Source organism: Pocillopora verrucosa, chromosome 1, assembly GCF_036669915.1.
Source record: "Pocillopora verrucosa isolate sample1 chromosome 1, ASM3666991v2, whole genome shotgun sequence".
Taxonomy (NCBI): domain Eukaryota; kingdom Metazoa; phylum Cnidaria; class Anthozoa; order Scleractinia; family Pocilloporidae; genus Pocillopora; species Pocillopora verrucosa.
The window spans coordinates 17,676,255-17,703,977 of NC_089312.1; the positions used below are offsets into that span (position 1 = coordinate 17,676,255).

The 27,723-nt window shown below is 38.6% G+C and overlaps 2 protein-coding genes and 2 pseudogenes across 2 annotated transcripts; all 4 read left to right on the forward strand.

Moving 5' to 3' along the window:
• Positions 1–1,915: 1,915 nt before the first annotated feature.
• Positions 1,916–3,262, forward strand: LOC131799775 (DELTA-alicitoxin-Pse2b-like; annotated as a pseudogene).
• A 4,245-nt stretch (positions 3,263–7,507) lies between these two features.
• LOC131799762 (DELTA-alicitoxin-Pse2b-like) lies at positions 7,508–9,346 on the forward strand. Its single transcript, XM_059117463.2, has one exon. It carries the CDS (start codon positions 7,554–7,556, stop codon positions 9,129–9,131), a length of 1,578 nt encoding a protein of 525 aa, XP_058973446.2. The 5' UTR covers positions 7,508–7,553; the 3' UTR covers positions 9,132–9,346.
• Positions 9,347–16,284: 6,938 nt separating this feature from the next.
• LOC136282369 (DELTA-alicitoxin-Pse2b-like) lies at positions 16,285–18,055 on the forward strand. Its single transcript, XM_066169916.1, has one exon. The coding sequence runs from the start codon at positions 16,331–16,333 to the stop codon at positions 17,903–17,905; it is 1,575 nt and encodes a 524-aa protein (XP_066026013.1). The 5' UTR covers positions 16,285–16,330; the 3' UTR covers positions 17,906–18,055.
• A 7,151-nt stretch (positions 18,056–25,206) lies between these two features.
• On the forward strand, positions 25,207–26,330 carry LOC131799776 (DELTA-alicitoxin-Pse2b-like; annotated as a pseudogene).
• Positions 26,331–27,723: the final 1,393 nt, after the last annotated feature.

Below are 27,723 nucleotides of genomic sequence, written 5' to 3' on the forward strand. Positions count from 1 at the left end.
TCTTTCCTTAAATCATTTAATCATCAGGTTACTAAGTTAGGAACGCTTTTGGCACATATCAATTAAAAGTCCACTTTGAAAACTAACAGAATATAACGCAGGCCACGGTAGCACTACAGAACTTACTCATATTTGTCGATAAACTGGTGGAACATTAAACCTTTTAACCTCTGAATTGCCTACATGCAAATATTATGTGACCTATGACTCCTAAATTAAGCTTGGTTCCATCTTTTAAAGCCAAACATATATCATATCAACCACAACTTACAGATTCTAACATTCTTACAAGAAGAACTGGAAGATTCGACCCCATAGGGTGGGTAGATAGCAACGCTACATGAGAGATCCTAAAAATAAACTAAATCATGCTGCCATACTTTAAAGTAACTAAGTTTCACTTGTTGTTGATATTGGTTGTTTTGCCGAATACAAGCCTCAGGTTACTAAGTAAATAGGCATAAAATTTGAAAATTTCGGATTTGAAAAGTACACCCCAAATCCCAAAGGCTATTTAGGAAAACATGTTACTTTACTAAGAGATCTAAGTGCAACAGTAGCAGTGTTACAACTTATGGATATTCTACTTAAAGGCTTATAGTACTGAGCGTCGTAACCAAATTGAGGCCCGCAATATGGTTAAAGAAAGTCACTTGGTCGGATATGGGGTTCAAAAACAAAGGATTATTTGAGATTGCAAGGGTGGGCTTCGGAACTGCCTGTCGGTTCAGAGTCAACATACAGACTGTTCGTTCCAGGTCTCATTATTTCTCAAGGAAATTCATCTACAATGTTGACGGTTTTTAAGGGTGCACCCTTTATAAAGAGAATCTTGGTACTTAAAGAACTGACCAGACTGACGTGTTGTAAACAGTTCCGTTTACAATTCAAAAGGTTCTTTGAGTGGAAATTCACAAACAGGCTTCCTGTTTAAAGGTATTTCGAATCCAGTCTTATTCAGTTGGAAATTTAAAAGCTGGAATTCAAACCAGTTAAAAATATGATGTTTGACTTCAAGCCAATGAATTTGAACCAAACGTGCAAACTTTAAAATAGACAAAAGCAAATTTATAGTAAACGCCACTGAAAAGGAGGCAACTTATAAATAAACTCGAACGAGTGCTTCATTGTAAAGCTCAAAAATTACTTGAAGTGGTAAGTAAAGAAACATTCGTCATTAAATTACAGAATCATTTAAAGCTTGGAGTGAAATATAGAGGCTTAAGTCAACGTTCGTCGTAGGCCCCTTCATTCAAGAGTTTCATTCGTTTTTTTTAGAACAGTTTTTAAAATTTAAAACCTTTGAAAAAGCTATCGTTTTTAAACTACCGGTTCGTTGACAAGAACTTACGAGAACTCCAAGCAGTGCTACAATACAACTTAACTGACACACGAGGGTGTGTTTTTATTTTGGATGCCCTTGCGTTAATTCAATTATTATAAGAATGATCATCATTTAGTCTTTAATAGGGAACGCCCTTCGTCCAATACAGTTCTATCTGATGAGTCTGCCTCAGTCTTAGCACAGAGCGTTGTTGAGCTTTTCGAGGTGATAAGCACAGGTTGAAACTCATTACAAGTCATTCAATACCCAATTTAGAGGACGTCTTTCATGTAACACAAACAAATTTGACATACATTTGTACCTTTAACTTACCACTGATTCGAAGTCACTTCCGAAAGGTCTTTGTTACGGGGAAATGATCACCGATATCTTACTAACAGCTTAAAAATGCTAGCTTATTATTTATTTTTCGTTTGTGCCAAAAAAAACAGTTTAACTGAAATTTTATGTATCCACTAAAACACTTCCTTAATCGCCTCATGTTACATACGTTTTGGTCCCGTTCTGTGGCCACTTTCCATAGTTATTATGCGTTTTTTTCCCGCAGATTGTAATTCGAAAAGCTGAATAATGCATGTCCCTTTGGTGCTTCTTGTTTTTGTGTTATACACATTTAAAAGAAACATGTGAGGCTACAATAGCCGAGAATTCTGGGCTGGGAAAAGTGATAGATCTTCGAAAGGTCAACTTACTGGACGACTTCCAGGAGAAAGAGAACAGGATCTTTAAGGAGTTCCCTCCGAAATGTCTCGTAAAGAAAACCTTAAAGTCTCCAAGCAGCCACTTCGAATATTATGCACATACCAAGGAATTTTATAAATCACTTGCCACCTAGTCAAGCTTGAGCGCCTCTTTACAGTCCGCCTACTCGTTGGGTGTTACGGTATCAATAGCAAAAAACAGCAAAAGTTCACAGAGCACAGAAGTGAGTGGCATGTCTTTAATCAAGCAGGCGTTAACAGAAAAGGTCTATGTCGATGAAGAATGCCTTCTGGATGACATCACCAGCTTGAAGGAAACATTTCTGAGTGATCTGGAGGACTTACCCGTAAACACCCAAAATCCCTGGGAACCAAACTCATGGAGAGAGTACCGTAATTTTCTTAAGGAATACGGCTCTCATGCCATAACGTCTGTGAAGCGCGGATCAGGATTTCAGCAAATGACATTCGCAGAGAGCTCTAAGGCTTACACTAAAAGAGATTTCCACGTAAAAGCTTGCATTTCGGTCGCAGGACCTACCCAGGTTGGAAAGGTTGGCGTCTCTGCATGCTCAAACGTAAGCCAAAGTGAGATATTCAAAGTGAGCAAGATGAGAACAAGCAAGAAACGCTTTGTCAAAGGTGGAAAAAGGGAAACAAATAGCAAGCTGGCAAACGGGGCGACGTCGGTTGAATTGCTTGGCCAACTCATAAATGAAGCAGATGAATTGCCCGCGTCTGTTCAGCACACCTTCATGGCGATCTGGACCATCTACCTTGGTTCCTTGAATAGTTGAAATGTTGTCCCTTCATAAGTAGCTCTGGACTTGCCGCACAAAAGTTTGACCATACCAGTAGCTTCAGCAAGGAGTATCCAGAATTCGAGTGTACCCTGGCAAAAGAGGGCTACCACACCGACGATGACTGTGACTACAAACCCATGTGGTGCTCCTGTCGTGGTCCAACATGTGTCCATTACAAGTCAGTGAAACAAGGTGCAGGTGACACTAAGGTAACTGCATACCCAAATACATTTGAAGATTGGGGGTGGCATGGTTGCGATTGGAAACTCGCGGAATCTTGGTGCAAGTGCTATAATAAAAATCGTGATCAGCGGAAAACTGTGTTGTCCTTGCCAAACAGAGATGCCACTACACATAAAGCATCAACCAAATCCGCTGACAAGAAAGGCAGAAGATTAATGCCTCCAAAGTAAACCGCTGGAAAATAGAAATGAAAACGAATGAAACTTTAATTTTGGCGCACTTAGATAGCTTGCGTAATCGTTGAAATTTTTCACGCTTAAAGTTAGAACTATGCATGTGTCTGATTGTGTTTGAATAAAGGATTAAATGGGTACATTTCTCTACCTTTGATAGCCACCTCGCCCTGTTTGCGTAGAGATCGTACTGAAAAGCTTTTTCCCGGGAATGAGAGAGAAAGATAGGAATAACTACCCTAAAAATGTAGTATCGATTAAGATTGATCTAAAGGGTATTGACTGAAGTCTCATCCAGGTTTGCCGAATTAAATGTTTCGTAAAAGAGGCCATAAAAGCAAAATAAATGAAAAATAGAATAATTGCTAGGAGGATTTGTCGTCTCTTAAGACACGCTCGAGCCTAAGTAAGATCCAGAATGGATTTTCCTCCCTCTATTTAGATCCTTTTAACCTGGAAATGGCTGAAAGCATTTAAGGGCCTAAGAAAACCGAGCCTTATTTTGTTTTGGAATATTTCTTCTGTTGAAATTGGTTTGTACATTCGTACACTCCTTAAAATTGAAAACATTCAGAAAGGCTTAACTTTGCCTATAAGTATTATAATTTCATCGACGGGGAATATCTTTTAGCAGGGCTGGTTTCATTGCTTTAGCGTCGTGGTACAAAATTAAATTTCATTCAGCTGATTCGTGCGTTCTACAGGTAATTGTGCGCAACAGCGCGCGTTTTTGACCTTCCTGGTGAAAGAAAATTTTGCCCTTAATATTGTAAACAAGAAATGGCATGTTTCCTCGTAAACTTAAGGAAACATATCTTAAATTATCCTGCGCGACTCGGGCAATTTCTTCAATTTTGGAAAACACAAGTGATATTTGTGTAAAGTTTACTCAGCCCATGCGATTACTTCGTCGAGAGAGTGTGGATTTTAGTGTATTTTTGTTGCAGTTTAACACAGACTGTCCTAGTTTTCTCTCTAAAACACTTTGAAAGTTTTAATGAATTAAAAGTCCTTAACTTGCATTTAAGCAAAATCTATTTGCTATGAATCCTTCGCAGTCTGTTAATTATTTAAACTTTACCGGAACGGTTGTTGAGGTCGTTGAGTGCCGCTTGAGTCGTAACAATTGATCCCATGTGTTATGGACCGGCTACCACAGAGGGGTCACCAGTAAAAATTACTAGCAAGGACTGATGTATTTTTTTTAATTTTTTTTTTTATTTATTTATTTTTTTATTTTCACTTAAAGCACAAATACTAGAGTAATACAAACAAATACAAAGTTAATTACACTAACGCTTACGCTACTCACTAACACTAATCACGAAATACTGCTTTACATTACATTCACAGTCGGCTAGATTTAATTTATGTTGTGGTTATATAATAATATAAACCTAATTTGTACAAATACTTCTACATCAAATTCCTTTTTGGTAGAACGACTGTATATACAACTGCGTCTATAACTGTTAATACCCGATACTCATCTATTGAGTTACAATAACATGTTTTCCCATTTTTTATAATGAATAGATTCTTTTTTATTCTTTTTTGCAATCAAAAGTTCAAATTTCCGAGTTTCAGATGTTTTAGCCTTCAGTAAGGATACAGACGGCTTGATATTTTTACAACGACATGAATAAATGGTATATTTTCCAAGAATGATTATGTGATTTAACAAACAATTCCCAGGGTTATTATCGGAAATACCAAAGAGGATTGTTACCTCATCAAGCTTATCAATTTTCATATTGTAAGTATTTAACCAAGGACTGATGTATGCCCTGGTGGAATATCGAGCTTTCTCTAATAAGTCGTAAAAATTCAGTAGACTTGTTGCTTAGGGTTAGGCCGCAAAATCGTTTATCTTAAAAGTCTTTTTGACTCAAATCAATAAGGGCAATGGAGGATTTAATCAACTGGGAGAATTTTATAAAGCGTTTGAAATGTAATAGAAAATCAACATGCACATCAGTTCCTGTATCGACAAATAATCCATTCTTCACTTCAAATTAAATTATTCGATGCTCTGGCGTTCGACCCTCTTCTTCTTATTTTTGGGATTTTGCAGCAAAAATATTGATTTTTCAGGTATATTGAAAGTCGTACTTTACTGTTTTGACGACCACATCAATCACCGTGAATAGTGAAATTCTCCTTAAAAAATATTAACCCCCCCATCGGAGCGTATTTTTGTCGCAGTTTTTACAGTGACAGTAATACTTTTCTCCATTTTCTGAGTCCTTGTTTTTTCTTTAAAAATCCTAAGCTTGTATTGAGGCAAGAAATATTTGCTATAAATCCTTCGCAGTCAGTTAATTATTCAAACTTAACCAAAAGTTGTTGAGTGCAGCTTGAATCGCAACAATTGATTCCAAGTTTTATGGACCGGCTGGTGCAGAGGGGTCACATGCAAAAATTACTAAAAAGGACTTCTGCCCTGGTGGAATTTCAAGTTTTCTCCAATAGAACGTAAAAACTGAAGAACATTCTTGAAAATAACCTATCAATTGTTCACACAAAATAAACCACGTGTCAGTCTACTAATGAGATAAGAATTCATCAGAGGGCAAATTCGTATCTTCATTTCAATTTGCATCATATTACGAGACATCAAAGAGAATCTACATCAGTCGGTTAGTACAAGAAAAACTTTTTCTAAATGTAGCTTACTTTTAGTGTTAATAGGCTTCTATCTTCCATTCTTTTACCCAATAAGCTGAGGGCGTTCCAAGTATATTATCAATTTCTATTCTGTGCTATAATAGACAAATCCGATACACTACAAAAATGATAAAAATAGAAAGAAAAGACCTTTAAAAGCTTTTTTTTCACGGGCGAAAGGTGCAGTTTGTTTTCCCTAACAGGATGAAACAACTTAAAGTAAACTACAAAGATGAAATCATTATTATCTTTACAACCCAGTATACTAAGTGTCAATCAGTTATAAAAATTGAGAGGTTATTCTGTTGTAACATGTAAAGTCGATTCTGGCAGGAGACTTGTTGAAGGAGCTTCACCACGAAAGTGATTATCATAAAAGTGTTGTTGGCTTAAATTGATAGGTTCATTAGAAAATTCAGTCAACTAGGAGAATTTTATAAAGCATTCGAAATATAATAGACAATCGGCATGCACATCAGTCCCAGAACCGACAAATAAATCGATTGTCACGTCCAATGAAATGATTCGATACTCCGGCGTTCGACACTCTTTTCTTTTATTTTTGGGATTTTGCAGCAAGAAAAATATTGATTTTTTCAAAAAGGTTTAAAGTCGTACTATCTTGAGGACCACATCAATTACCAGTGATAATTATTTTTTCCTTGAATAATATTAAGCCCTCAATCGCGCTCTTATTCTCCCCGATTCAAAACTTGTTTAAGTATATTCTTTTAACTTTCAATAATTAGGTTCTCGTTGTTTTGCTCTGCTGTGCGTGTCTGACTTGTTCAAACTTAACACTCCAATTGATTTCCATAATTGATGCCACCAATAAAAAAAGCAGACAAAGACATTTTTCTTGAAACGTTCGTGAATCGTTTTGACTCATTAACACGTTTATCGCTCTGAATGACGAGGTGGTGGCTCAAAAACTTTCAACCGCGGTCCTTTTCGCGTCAATTCAAAAGGTGTTTAAGTATTCTCTTAGATTCCAATACTCCTGGTACCATTGCTTTTCTCTGTGAAGCTTTTTTTCTTTGTTTAAACGTTACACCTCACTTGATTTCAATCGATTGGTGTTACCCTCAGATTAACAAACAAACACAGTTGAGAGAAAGTTGGACCTCGACGATTATTGTTGCAATTTCAAGAGTGAACAGACAGTTATACCCTTTCTTAAATTTTTGGATGTTTATTGGATTATTTAGATACGTGCGTAAGTTTGTGAAACTAAAACTACCAAGTTTGCATAAGGGACAGCACCAGCCGCAGTATTTTAATCATTTAAACCCCACCTCTAAATTGTTATCACTTTGAGTCTTACAGTCGTACTGTAATGGTTGATCGCATATGTTATGGACTGCCTGACACAGAGGGGTCATCAATTAAAATTACTCTCTAGGACCGATGGCCAAGAGCAATTTCAACTTTTTCCAATAAACCGTAGAAACGGAGTTCTGGAAAGTTTTAAAACATAACTTTGAAGGACTTTTTTTAACTACCATATTAGTAGCCGCTCACCATCGAGCCACGTAATTTTGTTGAGTTAATTTAAACTTGTCTTTGTATAGCAGATTTTGTGCCTTCGCCCAAGCATAAAGACGCTTTTCAGCTGGAAATCATGTTTGTCTCCCTAACACTGTTGCTTTGGTTGACCCTCCCATTTTCTGAAGCGAGAATAGCTACCAAAGGTGAATCAAACGAGCTCAAAGAAGTGAAAAAATTTACCAAAGGTGAATTAGAGGAGCTTGCAAAAATAATATTCCTACCGAGCGTAAACTTATTGGACGACTTTCCAGAAAAAGAGAATAGGATTTTTGATCCACTTTCGCCAGAATGCTTTACAAAGAAGACCTTAACGTCGTCAAGCAGCAAGTTCGATTATTATAAAAATACCAACGCATTGTATAAGTCACTGGCCACCGAGTCAAGCTTGAGCGCATCCTTAACCTCTACGTTTACTTTGGGTGCTACTGTATCAGTGGCAACAAAGAGCAAAAGCTCAGAGAAAAGCGAAGTGAGTGGCATATCTTTGATCAAGCAGGCGTTGGCAGAAAAGATTTACGTTAATAAAGAATGCCTCACAAGTGCCAAAATGTCCACCCTGAATAAAGAATTTATGGAATCCTTTAGTGCATTGCCACTGCAAATTAAAGAGCCCTGGCTCCACAATTCTTGGAAAGCATACAGCGCTTTCCTGGAGAAATACGGCTCTCATGTCATAACGTCTAAAGAGACCGGATCAAGGTTCCAGCAAATGGTGTTCGCAGAGAGCTCTGAGTCGTATAGCGAAAGAGATTTCCAGGTCAGAGCTTGTATCTCGGCCGCAGGTCCCACAGATGTTGGGGAGCTTGGTCTTTCGGCTTGTTCTAATGTGACAAACAGTGAAATATCCCAGGCAAGCAAGATGACTGTTAGCGAGACAAGGTTTGTCAGGGGAGGACTGAGGGATACAAATAGCGCTTTGAATAATGGAAAGACGTCGACTGAACTGATAAAGAAACTTATGAATGAAGCTGATGAGGCACCTAAGCCTGTCCAGCATACTTTGATGACGATCTGGAGCATATTACAAAGCCGCTTTGAATCAGGATCTAAGAATTACCACCGAGCAACAAACCTCCATTACTACTACAGTGGATACTTGGATTATGGCTGTCCCTACAGTAAAAGTGGTAATGTTGAAATTCAAAAGTTCGACTACAAACAGCCAATGAAAGGAAATCCAGAATTCGTATGTACTCTCGCTGACGATGGTTGCCATAACGATAACGATTGTCATTACGTAATTGGCGTCAAGTGTGCTTGCAGAGGAAAAACGTGCGTTCGCTACCATTCGGAAAAACAAATAACAGGTCAAATCAAACAAATGGCATATGTCAACAACCACAACTGGATGTGGGAAGGATGCAATTGGAAAAAGTTGTGGATTGAGTGTGGTTGCTACAATAAAGATCGCAACGAACGGAAGGTTGTGTGGTTCCTACCAATTACGTCCAAAGATGCTGGTAAACATAAAGCACCTGGCAACGGAACCTACGACGAGGCAAAGGATCCTGTAACAGATCAAGCGAGAGGAATGCCAAAACCTTACACAGCTAAAGATGCTGCCAAGCACTCAACACCCGGCAGTAATAAGCACCACGCAGGAAAACATCCAATTCAAAGTCAACGGAAGGAAGAAGAAGAAGAAATGTGATTATTCTCTTATCTTGCATGTAGTCACTAAAACGGCGAGCACCTAATTAAGCGAAAATAAAAACTGGGGTAATACAACAGTTGGCCATTCGATCAGAGTTGGACAGCTGTACTTTAAACATTTCTCGATCAGGTACTTGGAATGTTGAAATGTAAATCCAATTAAAGTGTTAAAATAAAAAGGAGTGCATTCACCTGAGTTGAACTTATTTTTGTTAAGGGGGAAGGGGAAAGGGGAAAGGGGAAAGGGGAAAGGGGAAAGGGGAAAGGGGAAGGGGAAAGGGGAAAGGGGAAAGGGGAAAGAATAAATTAAAAATAATTATCAAAAAATAGAACTGTTGCTAGCCTAATTTCTGTGTTTACTTCAGTATCTGAAGAAAAATGAATTGAAAAACTGTCTCGTTTAGCGACCCCGGTGTTAAGTTAAATTAGAATCATAGACACGCTTGGTCAATATCATCTGAAATAAGAAATTAGCTTTACAAGTGATGCTACTGTGGCAGAGCAGCTTTTTACCACATCTGGGTAAAGCTAAGGTAATGGTCATGGATTACAGAACTTCTTCGGTCCTGTTCAAATGGCAAGACGGGGTCAAACATTGAAGCCAAATAAAGCACGAGCAATGGGCAGGGCTGTAGGGATAGCTCGTTTATATTATAAAAAACGCAGTAATAATGTGTTTTTATTGATCAAATCAGCTAAAGCGAAAGACCAGTGATGGTGAAAAAACGGTTGCGGATTGGTTTGCAGTAGTTTTCTTAGAGTAAAAATACGATCGATGTTATCGATTATGATTGTTGCCTAGGATGAACCATGTTAAATTTAAGGAGTAGCTTACCATTAGTTGAAGTCTTATTCTTTAATTGCACACATGGATGCCTTTTCGTTGGCTCTCGATTTGGTGTCTGCTAGCAGGTTGACAACCCGTGAAGTTTGAGTCCGCGTGATGTCTCTTAATTTGACAAGGTTAATGTCCTCTTTATTAAGTTCACCCACCGTTCATTTAATTTGGCGGATTTAGTTTCCTCCTCTTTACCGACGTCCCTCCAAGTAAATTGAAATGCGTGCCACTCTCCCAAATGGTCCTCCGGTCTCCTTCTATTTCAGAGCAATTACTACAGCCTTTTGATCGTTACTTCACTGAAAATAGATCAAGTCTCAACTAAGTGTTAATTGTCCAAAATACAATTCCTGGCTTATTTCAACGTGCGCGCGCTATACGGGTCTAACAATTGCATAGATTGAAAGCTCCACAGTGTTCAAAGCAAACGTAGATGCTTACCTCCAATTAAATATTGCATCTACCATCACGGACACTCCGGCCTACCATTGACAATTGGCAATTGGCAAATGAAACTTCGCCGAGATTGAACACTAACTTACTTGCATGATTACCATCAGGACAACTGACGTATGGGAAGTAAAGTTATAACGTTTAGTCAATTTAATATTAGAGCATTCATCTCATCTACTTTGAATTTGCGTGGCCTTTGATTCTTAGATTCATTCTTTTACTGGCAGTTCTCCCTTTCTGCTTTTTTCGTGTGTTCTAAATAAATTTAGCCTGCAAAGCAAGCGTAATTTTGGCGAGCAAGTGCTCAGTATTCCCATAACGAAAATTATAGCCCTCATCTTTGATTTTAATGGCAGCGGAAGGCTGGGGAGAGAAAGAAATTTGTACCAAGGGGGCGGTCGTCGGTAAAAAATGAGAAGGGTAGGGGTGGGGAAGTGAAGATTACGCCTGCCCGAAGTCATTCTTATTTTGAAAAAAATTATTTTTGCCCACGAACGGAGTTCCTCATTGGTGCGGTTAAGCTCCAGCTGTCAGTCAAAATGCGTCATTTGAGCGTCGTTCTGACATTTCGCTGACTGGACAACGAGAAAGATGGCGAACTCTCATTGTAAAGTTATTAGTTTTGATTCTGCTCTCGAAGAAGCACGGAATTTAACATGTCTCGTGCACTAGAATCGGAGCAAAACGAAGCAATTTCTACACTGGATTGTCATTTGGAGGATATAGAGTGCGGCAAATATGAACTCGTATTTACGTCAGCAGAGAACGTTTTGGTGAAGCGACTTTTTTTCGTTAATGAAAAAAACAGCCACACCGCTCCACCAGAGTATGCCGGTTTGCATCAAACAAATTATGGCGGGTAAACCTTCGAGTGCAGTTGTTTGTTGCTTCCAAGTATCGTTTACGATCAAATGGAAGGAAAATTGTCAAATCGATTAACGGCAGCTATACTCAAGGATTTTCGTTTGGAAAATATAGAGTGAAGCAAATATCAGCTCACATTTGTGGTTGCGGAAGAGGTTTTGTCGAGGCCTTTACTTTCCTTGCTAATAAAAAATGGCTCACCGTTTCACTCGTCAGCTCTACGTGTCTCATCATATACCACATTTTCAGCAAAAAAAAAAACATGTTTTGAGTTTTCGAGAACATACTGGCTCAAATCTCGGTTATTAGCAACCCTATGGCTTTTGGGAGGACTCCGGCGTGTGCGAAACTCCTGCAGCAGGTTTGCACGTCAGCAAATGGAAGACTTTGATTAGAAATAAAACGATCAGTTAAACACTTGTTTCACAGGAAACTGATTATGATGATCATTTACCAAAGTTAATCACCGAACACTCCGTTTTAGGCCAGTTTATTCTGAATGGAACTAATGGCTTAAGGTGTGGGAAATTATTTTTCATAAAATTCTCCGGCGGGTGCTTTACTGAGCTAGCCACCTACTTCAAATCTTATTGAAAGCACTGGACAAGATGGAAACAAACAAGATCCAGCATGCAGGTAGGACACATTATCCCCACACCTCAAGAAATAAAGCATAAACATCAGGCCAGATAAAATGCACCTCATTCTATTGACGTTCCTAACAATATTGCTGCAGCAGTGACAATTCCTTCCAATAGCTTATGTTTCCAAATACAAAAAGTGAAAAGACAGCAAAGAGACAGAAACCTTGATAACTTCACTCCGATTGGCAACTAGTAATTGAAACGAAATGCACAAAGTACCTTAGCCATGTTTTCAGTTTCTCTTTTTCAAACAAAAATAGCCCCAACTACACAGCAAGAGAGCTTTTTTACAATGGTTGTAACCAGTACTCTAGATCTCTATCATTATTGCTAGTATTGTAACTGATTTGTTTGTTTCTAAAAGTCTCAATCAAATTATAAGCCTAGTAAATATTGCATCGCAGAGGAAGCCACCAAACTTGAAATAATCTTGAAGATTAATATTATGTGACCCTATGTAGTCATTTTACCAGGTCACAAATCAGTATTCAAAACAAAGACAAAATTTCCTTTGTCATAATACCCTCAAAAAATTAACTGACTTGTATGATCTCACCAATACCAATCTTTGCTGGCAGGTTGAACTTATTCTCATTACAGTGGTCGAGGGAAAACTGTGGCCATGTTTCTCCTCTTTATGACGGTCATGTACCTGACAGTCATTTCTACATCCCAGGAGGTTAAAGAAAGCAAACGAACCCAAGGGACCAGCCAATCAGCAAAGCTTGGAAAAGCGATCAACCTCCCAAAGACCCATATATAAGAATATTTCAAGGAACGGAAGGCAATTATTTTTTAGCCTTTTCCTGAAGAATGTTTCAAAAAGGAGAAAGTCAATATCTCAACAAGTTATTATGATCACTACGAAAGCACCAACGCATTTTGGTCCACGTTCCAGGATTTCTTTGACAAGTACGACACTCACGTCGACAGTTCTGTTACGCGTGGATCTATAATTAAAACAGATGTCGTTCTAGGTCCTACAGTAAAAGAGATCTTCAGGTCAAAGTTTGTCTTTCCTTTGCAAGTCGTGTGTACAAATGTGTACATGTCATCGAGACCGAAGCGTCAAAGGCAAGTCATATGAGCACCACTGATAAACGGATCGCCCGAGAGTGAAAGAGCGAGACTCGTGGCAAGCTGTTGCAAGACATGTCGAAGGAATTGATACAACAACTTCTAAATGAGAGAAGTGAGCCACACTTGTCTTTTAAACACACTCTCAGAGCGGCGTGGGAGCCGTTTCACGTCAGGATCAGATAATTACCTCAGAGCCTTAAACCTTCAATACTACTACCTTGGCTATCTGAATAATTATGGTTGTTCTTTCAAAGAGAGTAAAGGACTGGCCCCTCAGAAGTTCGACTGCACCAAAAACTCCAACGACAAACGGCTAGAATTAGAGTGTTCATTGGCTAAAGAGAGTTACCACAGGGACGATGACTGCAGTTACAGATTGGGCCCTTACTGCGCGTGTCGAGGGGACACTTGTGTTCATTGTGAGAAATGAATATACATGTTGTTCGTTTCATGTCAACAATAATTAACCACGAACACATGGTGTTGTCTGCCTGTGATGCCACCAGTAAATGGACAAACAAACACCGTTGAGAGAGTGTAGATTTTGGTGTATTTTTGTTGCAGTTTTAACACTGACTGTCCTAGTTTTCTCTTTAAAACACTTTTGAATGAATTAAAAATCCTTGGCTTGCATTTAAGCAAAATCTATTTTCTATGAATCCTTCGCAGTCTGTTAATTATTTAAACTTTACCGGAACGGTTGTTGAGGTCGTTGAGTGACACTTGAGTCGTAACAATTGATCCCATGTGTTATGGACCGGCTACTGCAGTGGGGTCACCAGTAAAAATTACTAGCAAGGACTGATGTATGCCCTGGTGGAATATCGAGCTTTCTCTAATAAGTCGTAAATATTCAGTAAGCTTGTTGAAGGAGCTACGCCGCAAAATCGTTTATCTTAAAAGTCTTGTTGACTCAAATCAATAAGGGCAATGGAGGATTTAATCAACTGGGAGAATTTTATAAAGCGTTTGAAATTTAATAGATAATCGGCATACACATCAGTTCCTGTATCGACAAATAATCCATTCTTCATTTCAAATTAAATGATTCGATGCTCCGGCGCTCGACACTCTTCTTCTGATTTTTGGGATTTTGCAGCAAAAAAATATTGATTTTTCAGGTATATTGAAAGTCGTACTTTACTGTTTTGACGACCACATCAATCACCGTGAATAGTGAAATTCTCCTTAAAAAATATTAACCCCCCCACGGGGACTTAGCGTATTTTTGTCGCAGTTTTTACAGTGACAGTAATACTTTTCTCCATTTTCTGAGTCCTTGTTTTTTCTTTAAAAACCCCAAGCTTGTATTGAGGCAAGAAATATTTGCTATAAATCCTTCGCAGTCAGTTAATTATTCAAACTTAACCAAAAGTTGTTGAGTGCAGCTTGAATCGCAACAATTGATTCCAAGTTTTATGGACCGGCTGGTGCAGAGGGGTCACATGCAAAAATTACTAAAAAGGACTTCTGCCCTGGTGGAATTTCAAGTTTTCTCCAATAGAACGTAAAAACTGAAGAACATTCTTGAAAATAACCTATCAATTGTTTCACACAAAATAAACCACGTGTCAGTCTACTAATGAGATAAGAATTCATCAGAGGGCAAATTCGTATCTTCATTTCAATTTGCATCATATTACGAGACATCAAGAGAATCTACATCAGTCGGTTAGTACAAGAAAAACTTTTTCTAAATGTAGCTTACTTTTAGTGTTAATAGGCTTCTATCTTCCATTCTTTTACCCAATAAGCTGAGGGCGTTCCAAGTATATTATCAATTTCTATTCTGTGCTATAATAGACAAATCCGATACACTACAAAAATGATAAAAATAGAAAGAAAAGACCTTTAAAAGCTTTTTTTTCACGGACGAAAGGTGCAGTTTGTTTTCCCTAACAGGATGAAACAATTTAAAGTAAACTACAAAGATGAAATCATTATTATCTTTACAACCCAGTATACTAAGTGTCAATCAGTTATAAAAATTGAGAGGTTATTCTGTTGTAACATGTAAAGTCGCTTCTGGCAGGAGACTTGTTGAAGGAGCTTCACCACGAAAGTGATTATCATAAAAGTGTTGTTGGCTTAAATTGATAGGTTCATTAGAAAATTCAGTCAACTAGGAGAATTTTATAAAGCATTCGAAATATAATAGACAATCGGCATGCACATCAGTCCCAGAACCGACAAATAATCGATTGTCACGTCCAATGAAATGATTCGATACTCCGGCGTTCGACACTCTTTTCTTTTATTTTTGGGATTTTGCAGCAAGAAAAATATTGATTTTTTCAAAAAGGTTTAAAGTCGTACTATCTTGAGGACCACATCAATTACCAGTGATAATTATTTTTTCCTTGAATAATATTAAGCCCTCAATCGCGCTCTTATTCTCCCCGATTCAAAACTTGTTTAGTATATTCTTTTAACTTTCAATAATTAGGTTCTCGTTGTTTTGCTCTGCTGTGCGTGTCTGACTTGTTCAAACTTAACACTCCAATTGATTTCCATAATTGATGCCACCAATAAAAAAAGCAGACAAAGACATTTTTCTTGAAACGTTCGTGAATCGTTTTGACTCATTAACACGTTTATCGCTCTGAATGACGAGGTGGTGGCTCAAAAACTTTCAAACCGCGGTCCTTTTCGCGTCAATTCAAAAGGTGTTTAAGTATTCTCTTAGATTCCAATACTCCTGGTACCATTGCTTTTCTCTGTGAAGCTTTTTTTCTTTGTTTAAACGTTACACCTCACTTGATTTCAATCGATTGGTGTTACCCTCAGATTAACAAACAAACACAGTTGAGAGAAAGTTGGACCTCGACGATTATTGTTGCAATTTCAAGAGTGAACGACAGTTATACCCTTTCTTAAATTTTTGGATGTTTATTGGATTATTTAGATACGTGCGTAAGTTTGTGAAACTAAAACTACCAAGTTTGCATAAGGGACAGCACCAGCCGCAGTATTTTAATCATTTAAACCCCACCTCTAAATTGTTATCACTTTGAGTCTTACAGTCGTACTGTAATGGTTGATCGCATATGTTATGGACTGCCTGACACAGAGGGGTCATCAATTAAAATTACTCTCTAGGACCGATGGCCAAGAGCAATTTCAACTTTTTCCAATAAACCGTAGAAACGGAGTTCTGGAAAGTTTTAAAACATAACTTTGAAGGACTTTTTTTAACTACCATATTAGTAGCCGCTCACCATCGAGCCACGTAATTTTGTTGAGTTAATTTAAACTTGTCTTTGTATAGCAGATTTTGTGCCTTCGCCCAAGCATAAAGACGCTTTTCAGCTGGAAATCATGTTTGTCTCCCTAACACTGTTGCTTTGGTTGACCCTCCCATTTTCTGAAGCGAGAATAGCTACCAAAGGTGAATCAAACGAGCTCAAAGAAGTGAAAAAATTTACCAAAGGTGAATTAGAGGAGCTTGCAAAAATAATATTCCTTCCGAGCGTAAACTTATGGGACGACTTTCCAGAAAAAGAGAATAGGATTTTTGATCCACTTTCAGCAGAATGCTTTACAAAGAAGACCTTAACGTCGTCAAGCAGCAAGTTCGATTATTATAAAAATACCAACGCATTGTATAAGTCACTGGCCACCGAGTCAAGCCTGAGCGCATCCTTAACCTCTACGTTTACTTTGGGTGCTACTGTATCAGTGGCAACAAAGAGCAAAAGCTCAGAGAAAAGCGAAGTGAGTGGCATATCTTTGATCAAGCAGGCGTTAGCAGAAAAGATTTACGTTAATAAAGAATGCCTCACAAGTGCCAAAATGTCCACCCTGAATAAAGAATTCATGGAATCCTTAAGTTCATTACCATTGAAAATTAAGGAACCCTGGCTCCACAATTCGTGGAAAGCATACAGCACTTTCCTGGAGAAATACGGCTCTCATGTCATAACGTCTAAAGAGACCGGATCAAGGTTCCAGCAAATGGTGTTCGCAGAGAGCTCTGAGTCGTATAACGAAAGAGATTTCCAGGTCAGAGCCTGTATCTCGGCCGCAGGTCCCACAGATGTTGGGGAGCTTGGTCTTTCGGCTTGTTCTAATGTGACAAACAGTGAAATATCCCAGGCAAGCAAGATGACTGTTAGCGAGACAAGGTTTGTCAGGGGAGGACTAAGGGATACAAATAGCGCTTTGAATAATGGAAAGACGTCGACTGAACTGATAAAGAAACTCATGAATGAAGCTGATGAGGCACCTAAGCCTGTCCAGCATACTTTGATGACGATCTGGAGCATATTACAAAGCCGCTTTAAATCAGGATCTGACAATTATCACCGAGCAACAAACCTCCAATACTACTACAGTGGATACTGGGATTATGGCTGTCCCTACAGTAAAAGTGGTAATGTTGAAATTCAAAAGTTCGACTACAAACAGCCCATGAAAGGAAATCCAGAATTCGTATGTACTCTCGCTGACGAAGGTTGCCATAACGATAACGATTGTCATTACGTAATTGGCGTCAAGTGTGCTTGCAGAGGAAAAACGTGCGTTCGCTACCATTCGGAAAAAACAAATAACAGGTCAAATCAACAAATGGCATATGTCAACAACCACAACTGGATGTGGGAAGGATGCAATTGGAAAAAGTTGTGGATTGAGTGTGGTTGCTACAATAAAGATCGCAATGAACGGAAGGTTGTGTGGTTCCTTCCAATTACGTCCAAAGATGCTGGTAAACATAAAGCACCTGGCAACGGAACCTACGACGAGGCAAAGGATCCTGTTACAGATGAAGCGAGAGGAATACCAAAACCTTACACGGCTAAAGATGCTGCCAAACACTCAACACCCGGCAGTAACAAGCACCACGCAGGAAAACATCCAGTTCAACGGAAAGAAGAAGAAGAAGAAGATATGTGATCATTCCCTTATCTTACATGTAATCACTAAAATGGCGAGCACCTAATTAGGCGAAAATAAAAGCTGTACTTCAAACATTTCTCGATCAGTTATTTGGATTGTTGAAATGTAAATCCAATTAAAATGTTAAAATAAAAAGGAGTGCATTCACCTGAGTTAAATTATAAATTATTTTTGTTAAGGGGAAAGGGGAAAGAATAAATTAAAAACAATTATCAAAAGATAGAACTGTTGTTAGCCTAATTTCTCTACTTACTTCAGTATCTGGAGAAAAATGAAATTAAAACTGTCTCGTTTAGCGACCCGGGTGTTAAGTTAAATTAGAATCATAGACATGCATGGTCAATATAATGCTACTGTGGCCAAACAGCTTTTTACCACCTCTGGGTGAAGCCAAGGTAATGGTCATGGATTACAGAACATTTTTGGTCCTGTTCAAATGGCAAGACGGGGTCCAACATTGAAGCCAAATAAGGCACGAGCAATGGGCAGGGCTGTAGGGATAGTTCGTTTATATCATAAAAAACGCAGTAACAATGTGTTTTTATTTATCAAATCAACTAAAGCGTAAGACCATTGATGGTGAAAAAACGGTTGTGATTGGTCTGCAGTAGTTTTCTTTGAGTAAAAATACGTTCGATGTTATCGATCATGATTGTTGGCTAGGATGAACCATGATAAATTTAGGGAGTACCGTACCATAAGTTGAAGTCTTATTCTTTAATCGCACACATGGATGCCTTTTCATTGGCTCTCGATTTGGTGCCTGCTAGCAGAGTGACAACCCGTGAAGTTCGAGTCCGCGTGATGTCACTTAATTTGAGAAGGTTAATATCCTCTTAATTAAGTTCACCAACCGTTCATTTGGCGAATTTAGTTTCCTCCTCTTTACTGACGTCCCTCCAAGTACATGAAATATGTGCCATTCTCCAAAATGGTCCTCCGGTTTCCTTCTATTTCAGAGCAATTACCAGAGCCTTTTGATCGTTACTTCACTGAAAAAAAGATCAAGTCTAAACTAAGTGGTAATTGTCCAAAATACAATTCCTGGCTTATTTCAACGTGCATGTGCTATGCGGGTCTAACAATTGCATACATTGAAAGCTCCACAATGTTCAAAGCAAACACAGATACTTACACGCTAATTAAATAGTGCTTCTACCATCATGGACACACTCCGGCCTACCATTGACAATTGGCAATTGGCAAATGAAATTTCACCTAGATTGAACACTAACTTACTTGCATGATTACCATCAGGACAACTAATGTCTAGGAAGTAAAGTTATAACGTTTAGTCAATTTAATATTGGAGCATTCATCTCATCTATCTTGAATTTGCGTGGCCTTTGAATTCTTAGATTAATTATTTTACTGGCAGTTCTCTCTTTCTGCTTTTTTCGTGTGTTCTAAATAAATTTAGCCTGCAAAGCAGCGTAATTTTGGCGAGCAAGAGGTCAGTATTCCCATAACGAAAATTATGGCCATCATCTTTGATTTTAATGGCAGCGGAAGGCTGGAGAGAGAAAGGAATTTGTTCCCAGGGGGCGGTCGTCGGTCAAAAATAAGAAGGGTAGGGTGAGTAAGTGAAGATTACGCCTGCCCGAAGTCATTCTTATTTTGAAAAAAAATTATTTTTGCCCACGAACGGAGTTCCTTATTGGTGCCGTTAAGCTCCAGCTATCAGTCATAAGCAAAATGCGTCATTAGAGCGTCGGTCTGACATTTCGCTCTTACCGGACAAAGAGGAAGACGGCGAACTCTAATTGTAAAGTTATAAGTTTCGATTCCGCTCTCGAGGAAGCACGGAATTTAACACGTCTCGCGCACTAGAATCGGAACAAAACGAAGCAATTTCTACACTGGATTGTCATTTGGAGGATATAGAGTGCGGCAAATATGAACTCGTATTTACGTCAGCAGAGAACGTTTTGGTGAAACAATTTTTTTTCGTTAATGAAAAAAACAGCCACACCGTTTCACCAGAGTATGCCGGTTTACATCAAACAAATTATGGTGGGTAAACCTTCGAGTGCAGTTGTTTGTTGCTTCCAAGTATCGTTTTACGACTAAATGGAAGAAAAATTGTTAAATCGATTAAGGGCAGCTTTACTCAAGGATTTTCGTTTGAAGAATATGGATTGAAGCAAATATCAGCTCACATTTGTGGTTGCGGAAGAGGTTTTGTCGTGGCCTTTTCGTTCCTGGCTTTAAAAAAAATGGCTCACCATTTTACTCGTCAGCTCTACGTGTCTCATCATATACCACATTTTCAGCAAAAAAAAAAAAACATGTTTTGAGTTTTCAAGAACATACTGGCTCAAATCTCGGTTATTAGCAACCATATGGGTCTTGGGAGGACTCCGGCGAGTGCGAAACTCCTGCAGCAGGTTTGCACGTCAGTAAATGGAAGACTTTGATTAGAAAATAAACGATCCAGTTAAAAACTTGTTTAAAAGGAGACTAATTATGATGATCATTTACCAAAGTTAATCACCGAGCACTCCGTTTGAGGCCAGTTTATTCTGAATGGAACTAATGGCCTCAGGAGTGGGAAATTATTTTCATATTATTTCCGGCGGTTGCTTTACTGAGCTAGCCACCTACTTCAAATCTTATTGAAAGCACTGGACAACATGGAAACAAACAAGATCCAGCGTGCAGGTAGGACACATTATCCCACACCTAAAGGAAATAAAACATAAACATCAGACCAGATAAAAATGCACCCCATTCTATTGACTTTTCTAACAATATTGTTGCAGCAGTGACAATTCCTTCCAATAGCTTATATTTCCAAACACAAAAAAGTGAAAAGACAGCAAAGTAACAGAAACCTTGATAACTTCACTCCGATTGGCAACTAGTAAATGAAAAGAAATGCACTAGGTACCTTAACCATGGTTTTAATTTCTCTTTTCAAACAAAAAATAGCCTCAACTACATAGCAAGAGAGCTTTACGATGGTTTGTAACCAGTACTTTAAATCTCTATCATTATTGATAGTGCTGTTAACTGACTTGTTTGTTTCTAAAAGTTTCAATCAAATTATAAGCTTAGTAACTATTGCATCACAGAGGTAGCCACCCAACTTCAAATAATCTTGAAGATGAATATTATGTTACACTATGTAATCATTTTACCGGGTAACAAATCGGTATACAAAACAAAGACAAAATTTCCCTTGTCGTGCAAATTCTGTCCGCTTACCAAATGAACATATAAATGGTAATGGTTCAAACTCACTAATGATCCCCAACTTGAACTGCAATTGATCTTAATGAAGATTATAAATGATCCTCAAATGACTGGTCATTATTAAGTTTTTTAAAGGATCCAGCATTAACTAATACATCAATCGATCCCCGTCGAAGAAAATAATTCGTATTCGTTCTAGACTCGGCTATTTTTCGACTGAGTAGCATTTGTTATGGAATGATTCTCGCTGCTCTCTCGAGTTAAGCTGTGTAACATAGGTTTGGGTTTTTATTTCGTAATTAGGCTTAGGTTCTTAAAATAAGTTCGTTAGGGGTTTTCCCGGTCAGAAGAGAAATGATGAACTAAGTATGAGTAGGATGTTTGTTTTCGCCAAGATGTGTAGAATCCGACCTGTTTAGACTATCAGCTACGTAACATCTTATTCTCCCTTTGGACCCCTATCTTTTCTAAATAATTATCTTTGTTTGTGACCTGTTAGAAAACCCACACGTAACCCACCAAATCGAAACATTACAGGTACTTACAGGATGAATTGGAAAAGCTCAAACTACCGTTGAGAAAGAACATGGGAAACTTTCTAAAAAGTGATCCATGCTTTGGTTTATTTAGGTGTTTATCTGATGAAAAAGTCATCTTTATTCACTCATCAGCTTCATTAAGCTGTCTTAAAGTTGTGGACTATGAGGAGTCTTTAAAATTGGCCAAAGGCGGTTTCTTAAAAAATAAGCTGGTTGAGTTTCCCGTAGACAAGTTTTCCCCAAGTTTTCGGGTAATTGGATGGTTTAAATAAAGCTTACATACTCATTCTTATTTTTATAACTCCCTTATTCATTATTTGTATAATCATCATCTTTGAGACACTCATTATTGTAATCATCGTAATAGGCATAGAGACTGATTACGATTCCCCCGTTACCAAAACAGCGGGGAGGGTAGATTCTTATCTAACTTTCGGGGTTTTGGTGCGTTACAGGGGAGGGTAGATTCTCATTAAACTTTTCGGCGTTCCCCGGTCAAAGGAACAGATGAGGCTGTGTAGGTTTTTTTTTATCCAGTAAACCTGTAACCTATCAAGCCCCATAAATCTAACCCTCCCTTTGACCTGTCATTTACAAACTAAGCTTTGGTTTGTGATCTGTAAAAGCACCACGCACACCGATCAAGTCGAAACATTTAGAGGATACTACAGTATATTTGAAAAAATCCAACTCCATGGGGGAAAGAAAATGGGAAACCTTCTTGAAAACGAATCCCAGCTTTGGTTTATTCAGGTGTTTATCTGTAATATTGTTACTCTTTATCACTCTTCAGCTGTAGTTTACAGAGTCTAACAACACAAAGAAAGAACTGGACGAATCGAACCCATAAGGTGAGTAGATCGCAAACGCTACGAGAGAGATGTTAAAAAAAAACTAAATCACTTTGCCATACTTTCAAGTAACTTAGTTATCTGTGGTAAACTCATGGATAAACTGTGCAGGGTGTTCACTTGTTGTTCACATGAAAGATCCTAAAAATCAACTAAATTATGTTGCCATATTTTAAAGTAACTAAGTTTCACTTGTTATTCATATTGGTTGTTTTGCCGAATCAAGTCTCAGGTTATTAAGTAAGCTTGACATTGAAGTCTTACCCTCCTAATAATGGGTAAGTTGTTATGGGGCGACAGTCACTTGTTCAAATTTCGATTACTAGGTACATGACAGGTAAAAATTAGCCATCATTCTAACTAGGGTCGTCCCCGATTGATCCGCCAAATTCAACAATCTCTTCGCCATCTGTAATAAGATGCATGCTCACTTCAGACTCCAAAGGCAGTGCTTACGCACGTATAATTGCTCAGGTGCTTTCGAACTCTGTTTTGAATTCTGTAAATAAAGAAAGCATTGCGCTTATTTTCTTGCAACTCTGTGATTACCCGTGTCAAGATAAGCAAGCAGTTTTAACAGGTTTCTTTAATTCAGTCAGTAAAAACTGCATATCTTTCTTTCGAAAAGTGTTACACCAAACTTAGAGGCATCTTTAACGCTCTTCGCAATTGAATTTTCTTCTATCTCGTTCAGCACTTGGAAAAATTGACAAAACGGAAGGCAGCTCACATGCAAAGTTTACAGACTCTGACAGACCGAGTATCCTAGAGGAATCGACTCCAATCGTTAGGCAGATAGCAACGCTGCATACTAGAATAACGACGCTCTTGTCTTACGTTCTACCGGCTTTACAAATTCAACAAGAAAAATATCATAGATGAAGTATTTCGAAAACCCAGCCTGAGTAGGTAGTGTAACGATACATTCGGCTTATCTCAACTGCTTCAAAAATCATGTATACGTTGTTTTAAATACATGTAGGTTTGAATGCTCTATTCAAAGTAGTAATTCTTGGAGTGTTATTTCCATTGAAGAAATACTGATTCAAACGATCATCAGGTTTGTAACGTGTTTCATTACCAAATTCACGTCCAAGTTAAAGTCAAGAAAGTGCAACGACAGATTATTAGAGTTTACAGGTGATAGGGTTGATAGGGTCCCGGTACTCTCCTTTGAAAGCTGCGGTATCATGTTTGAATCAAGACTTTTTGATCAGGACCCGCAGTTATCTGTATTTCGCCTTAAAAATTCTCTTTGTCTTTTTCTCCTTAAAAAAAATTGAATCCAAACTTTTACAGCACAAAGAGAACTTGAGAAGAAAATTTCGCGACAGCAGAGATAAGGCTCGCAGGTAATTCAGAAAGCTCGCGTTCTGGAACGGTAATTTTTTCCAATCTGATCAAAAGATCTTCTGTCACTAGCCTGGTACTTGAGCGCGCGTGACAGTTTCATTTTCTTTACTTCTCGTTTTCCATCGGGCGGTATTCTGTTCTGGATAAAATGTGCAACGTAATGTGAGGCAATCATTTTTAACGAAGTCGCCTTTTTCGAGAGGCTGTCGATTACGGAGGGTTTGATGGTATTACCATATAATCACTACTTGTTCCTGTTCATTTAAGCATTTTCACTTTTGCGTCTGAGTTTCCAGTGGGCTTTAGGATTCGCTGCAGTCAGATATCATGTCACAAGTAAAAACTAAATCAAGTGACAATGAGTCCAGCTCGTGGAGTTTCACTCGTTGTCCGTATTTTTCATTTTACCTGATAACGTCTTAGCTTGCACAATGAAAATGACATTTCAATCCTACCCCTCTAAAAATAAGTAAGCTGTTAACCCTTTAACTCCCAAGATCACATTGTTAATTCTCTCTTCAAGCTGCTACACGTTTCCTTGAAATAAGTTACAAGAGTTTTGGTGGTAGATCAAGATTAAAACTTCTACCTGAAAAGTTTGAGAATTCTCATTACCTGATTCCTGGATATTGTATGGACATTATGGAGAGAAGTAAATGTAAATCACTTCTGGGGGTAAAGGGTTAAGGGAGGACGTCACTCGTAATTCGACATTCAGTCAACTGGTGGCCAGTTGTCGACTAACTTTTTTTGTGTGATAGTGAACGGGTATCCATCAACAGCCCACCGGCAAGTCAACTTTGTGATGATGGCGAAAATAACAATATGCCCAATTCTAGACAAGTTGATAAGGTAAAAATGTTAGTCGGATAAGGTCCTCACCCTAGTCTCCCAACCATTTTGGCTACTCTGAATCGCTCCTTTAATTTTCAACCTTTCGTTATCAATTCCTTATTTCTAAATGCCCGCTAAAGTAGAGCCTCAAACACATGCTCTACTTTCAAATCGATGCCGAGCTTTTAACACAGTAACCTCAAACGCTCAATAACCTAACCTCGTTTCGAGATCATGACAAACATTCAGTGGTTTGATACACTGCTGGATATAGAACCAGTAGAGGTATAACGCTTTAAAGGTTGGAATTAAGAGTTCTGGGAAGTATGATTAACCCTCAAACAACTACTATTAAAATTATTGTTAACATTATTACGAGTATCAATTCCAAATCAACTACTCTATAAGGAAGTGGATATGAAAAACAAAATGCTCTTCAGTTAATTAATTTAAATTTGTCTTTGTTTCACAGATTTTGTGCCTTCTCACAAGCATTAAGGTAGAGACGCTCTTTATGCAGGAAATCATGTTTGTCTCCCTGCTACTGTTGCTTTACGTGACCCTAACATTTTCTGAAGCCAGTCAAGCCACCGATAGTGAATCAGATGGATTCGGAAAGGTGGTTTACCTTCCGAAGATAAACTTATTGGCCGACTCTCGTCAAGAAAAGAATCGCATGTTTGATCTTTTATAATCAGAATGCTTCACCGAGATACCCTTGAAGTCGTCAAGGAATTGTATCAGTCACTGGCCACTGAGTCAAGCCTGAGCGCCTCGTTAACTTCTACGCTTACTTTGAGCACTATTGTATCGGCGGCGGCAACAAAGAGAAAAATCTCAGAGAAAACGGAAGTGAGTGGAATATCTTTGATCAAGCAGGCGTTGATAGAAATGATTTACGTCGACAAAGAATGCTTTGCCAAGGACAAAAAGTCCACACTCAAAAGAGGATTCCTCGACTATTTAGAGAACTCGCCTTATCGTACTTTCCTGGATAAATATGGCTCCCATGTCAACATCTGTGCAGTGCGGATCAAGGTTCTAGCAAATGGTGCTCGCAGAGAGCTCTCAATCGTATAGCGAGAGAGATTTCCAGATGAAAGCCTGTATCTCAGCTGCAGGTCCCACGCCTATTGGAAAGCTTGACATTTCTGCTTGTTCTAACGGAACCAGCAGTAAAAGATCCAAGGCAAGCAAGATGAGTGTTAGCGAGAAACGGTTCGCCAGGGAAGGATTGAGGGAAACAAGTGGCAAGCTGGCAAATGGAGAAACGTCAGCTGAACTGATTAAAAAACTTATAAAGGAAGCCGATGAGGCAACTTCACCTAGTCCAGTATAACTTCATGCCGATCTCGAGCATACTACAAAGCCGCTTCAAACCAGGATCTATGAATTACATCCGAGCAACAAACCTCGAGTACTACTACAACGGTTTCTTCAATTATGGTTGTCATTACGTGGTTGGTGTCTGGTGCAATTGCAGGGGAAAAACGTGCGTTCGCCACAAGTCGGAGAAAAATCGCCCCAAGTTCCAAGGAAACTGCATTTATAAACACGGCAAAATGGGACTGGAAAGGATGCAATTGGAAAGTCGTGGGGTCATGGTGTGGCTGCCACAACAAAGATTTCCAGGAAAGGCACGTTGTGTAGTCCTTACCTGGCGCCTCAAAAGATGTTGGTAAACGTAAAGCACCTGGTAACAGATCCTACAACGAGGCAATTGATCCTGTTACAGGTCAAGCAGTAGGAATAACAACACCCTACACAGCTAAAGATGCTGCCGAGCTCATGGCGAAACATCCAATTCAAACCCAACTGAAGGAAGAGGAAGAGGAAATTTAGTGTTTCCTATATCACATGTATCACTAAAATGGGAAGCGCCTAATTAAGTTATAAAGAAAAAAAAAAAGGTCGTAAACAACTGTTGGCCATTCGATCAGAGATGGACAGCTGCAATTGAAACATTTCGCGATCAGATCAATGGCAGACTATTAAGGTTTACAAGTTGATAAGGGTTAATCGAGATCCTAGACGAAACCCCGCGGAAAACGTCAACACCCTGCTGAAGGCCTTTCAACCTTTGAAGGTTGCCTCATTCCTACAGTCATATTTCGCGCTCTTTTAAAGATTTTGTCATTTTTTCGACAAATTAAACTTAATTGCTTTCTCCGACTAAAGAGAAAGAACACCAAATTTTAAAACAATTTGACCAGATTTTGTCGACAACAACCTAAAAAGAGTTTTCTTTCAACCTCTGAGCTGCCCACATTCAAATATTCCTGTGACCTATGACTTCTTAATGAGGCTCAGTTCTATCATGAAAGCCAAAGGCATCTCGTCACATCGTCACATGCAAAGTTTTTACAGAATCGAACAGGAAGAGCGTTCTGGAGGAATCGACTCCATTCAGTAAGTAGATAGCAACGCTACAAACTTGAATAGCATTGCTCTCGTCGTAAGTTCCATTTGGGTTTACAATGCAATTCGCGATGTGATAAAATATGCAAATCGAGATCCCAGACGAAACCCCGCGGAAAACGTCAACACCCTGCTGGAGGCCTTTCCGATAGTGACACCTTTTGCTCTATTGTACAGGTTGCTTTGTTCTTTCAGCCGTATATCGCGTTCTTTTAAAGATTTTGCCATTTTTTGGACAAATTAAACCTAACTGCTTTCTCCGACTTTACAACAAAAAGATCGAAGTTTTGAAAAGTTTGACCAGATTTTGTCGACAATATTCTAAAAAGAATTTTCTTTCAACCTCTGAGCTGCCTACATGCAAATATTCCTGTGACCTAAGACTTCTAAATGAAGCTCAGTTCTAGTATAAAAGCCAGACGCATCTCACCAGATGCAAAGTTTACAGAATCTAATAGCCAGAGCGCCCTAGTGAAAAAGACTCCATTCGGTAAGTAGATAGCAACGCTACATACTTGAATAACGGCGCTCTTGTTTTACGTTCTACAGCTTTACAATAATTCAGTAAGAAAAATAATATACATCAGGGGCACCTGTATACATGTAGTATTTCGAAAAGCCAGCC

Excerpts from the sequence above, each read along its gene's own strand:
- LOC131799762 (XM_059117463.2), top strand. The coding sequence starts at position 7,554 with ATGTTTGTCTCCCTAACACTGTTGCTTTGGTTGACCCTCCCATTTTCT.
- LOC136282369 (XM_066169916.1), top strand. The coding sequence starts at position 16,331 with ATGTTTGTCTCCCTAACACTGTTGCTTTGGTTGACCCTCCCATTTTCT.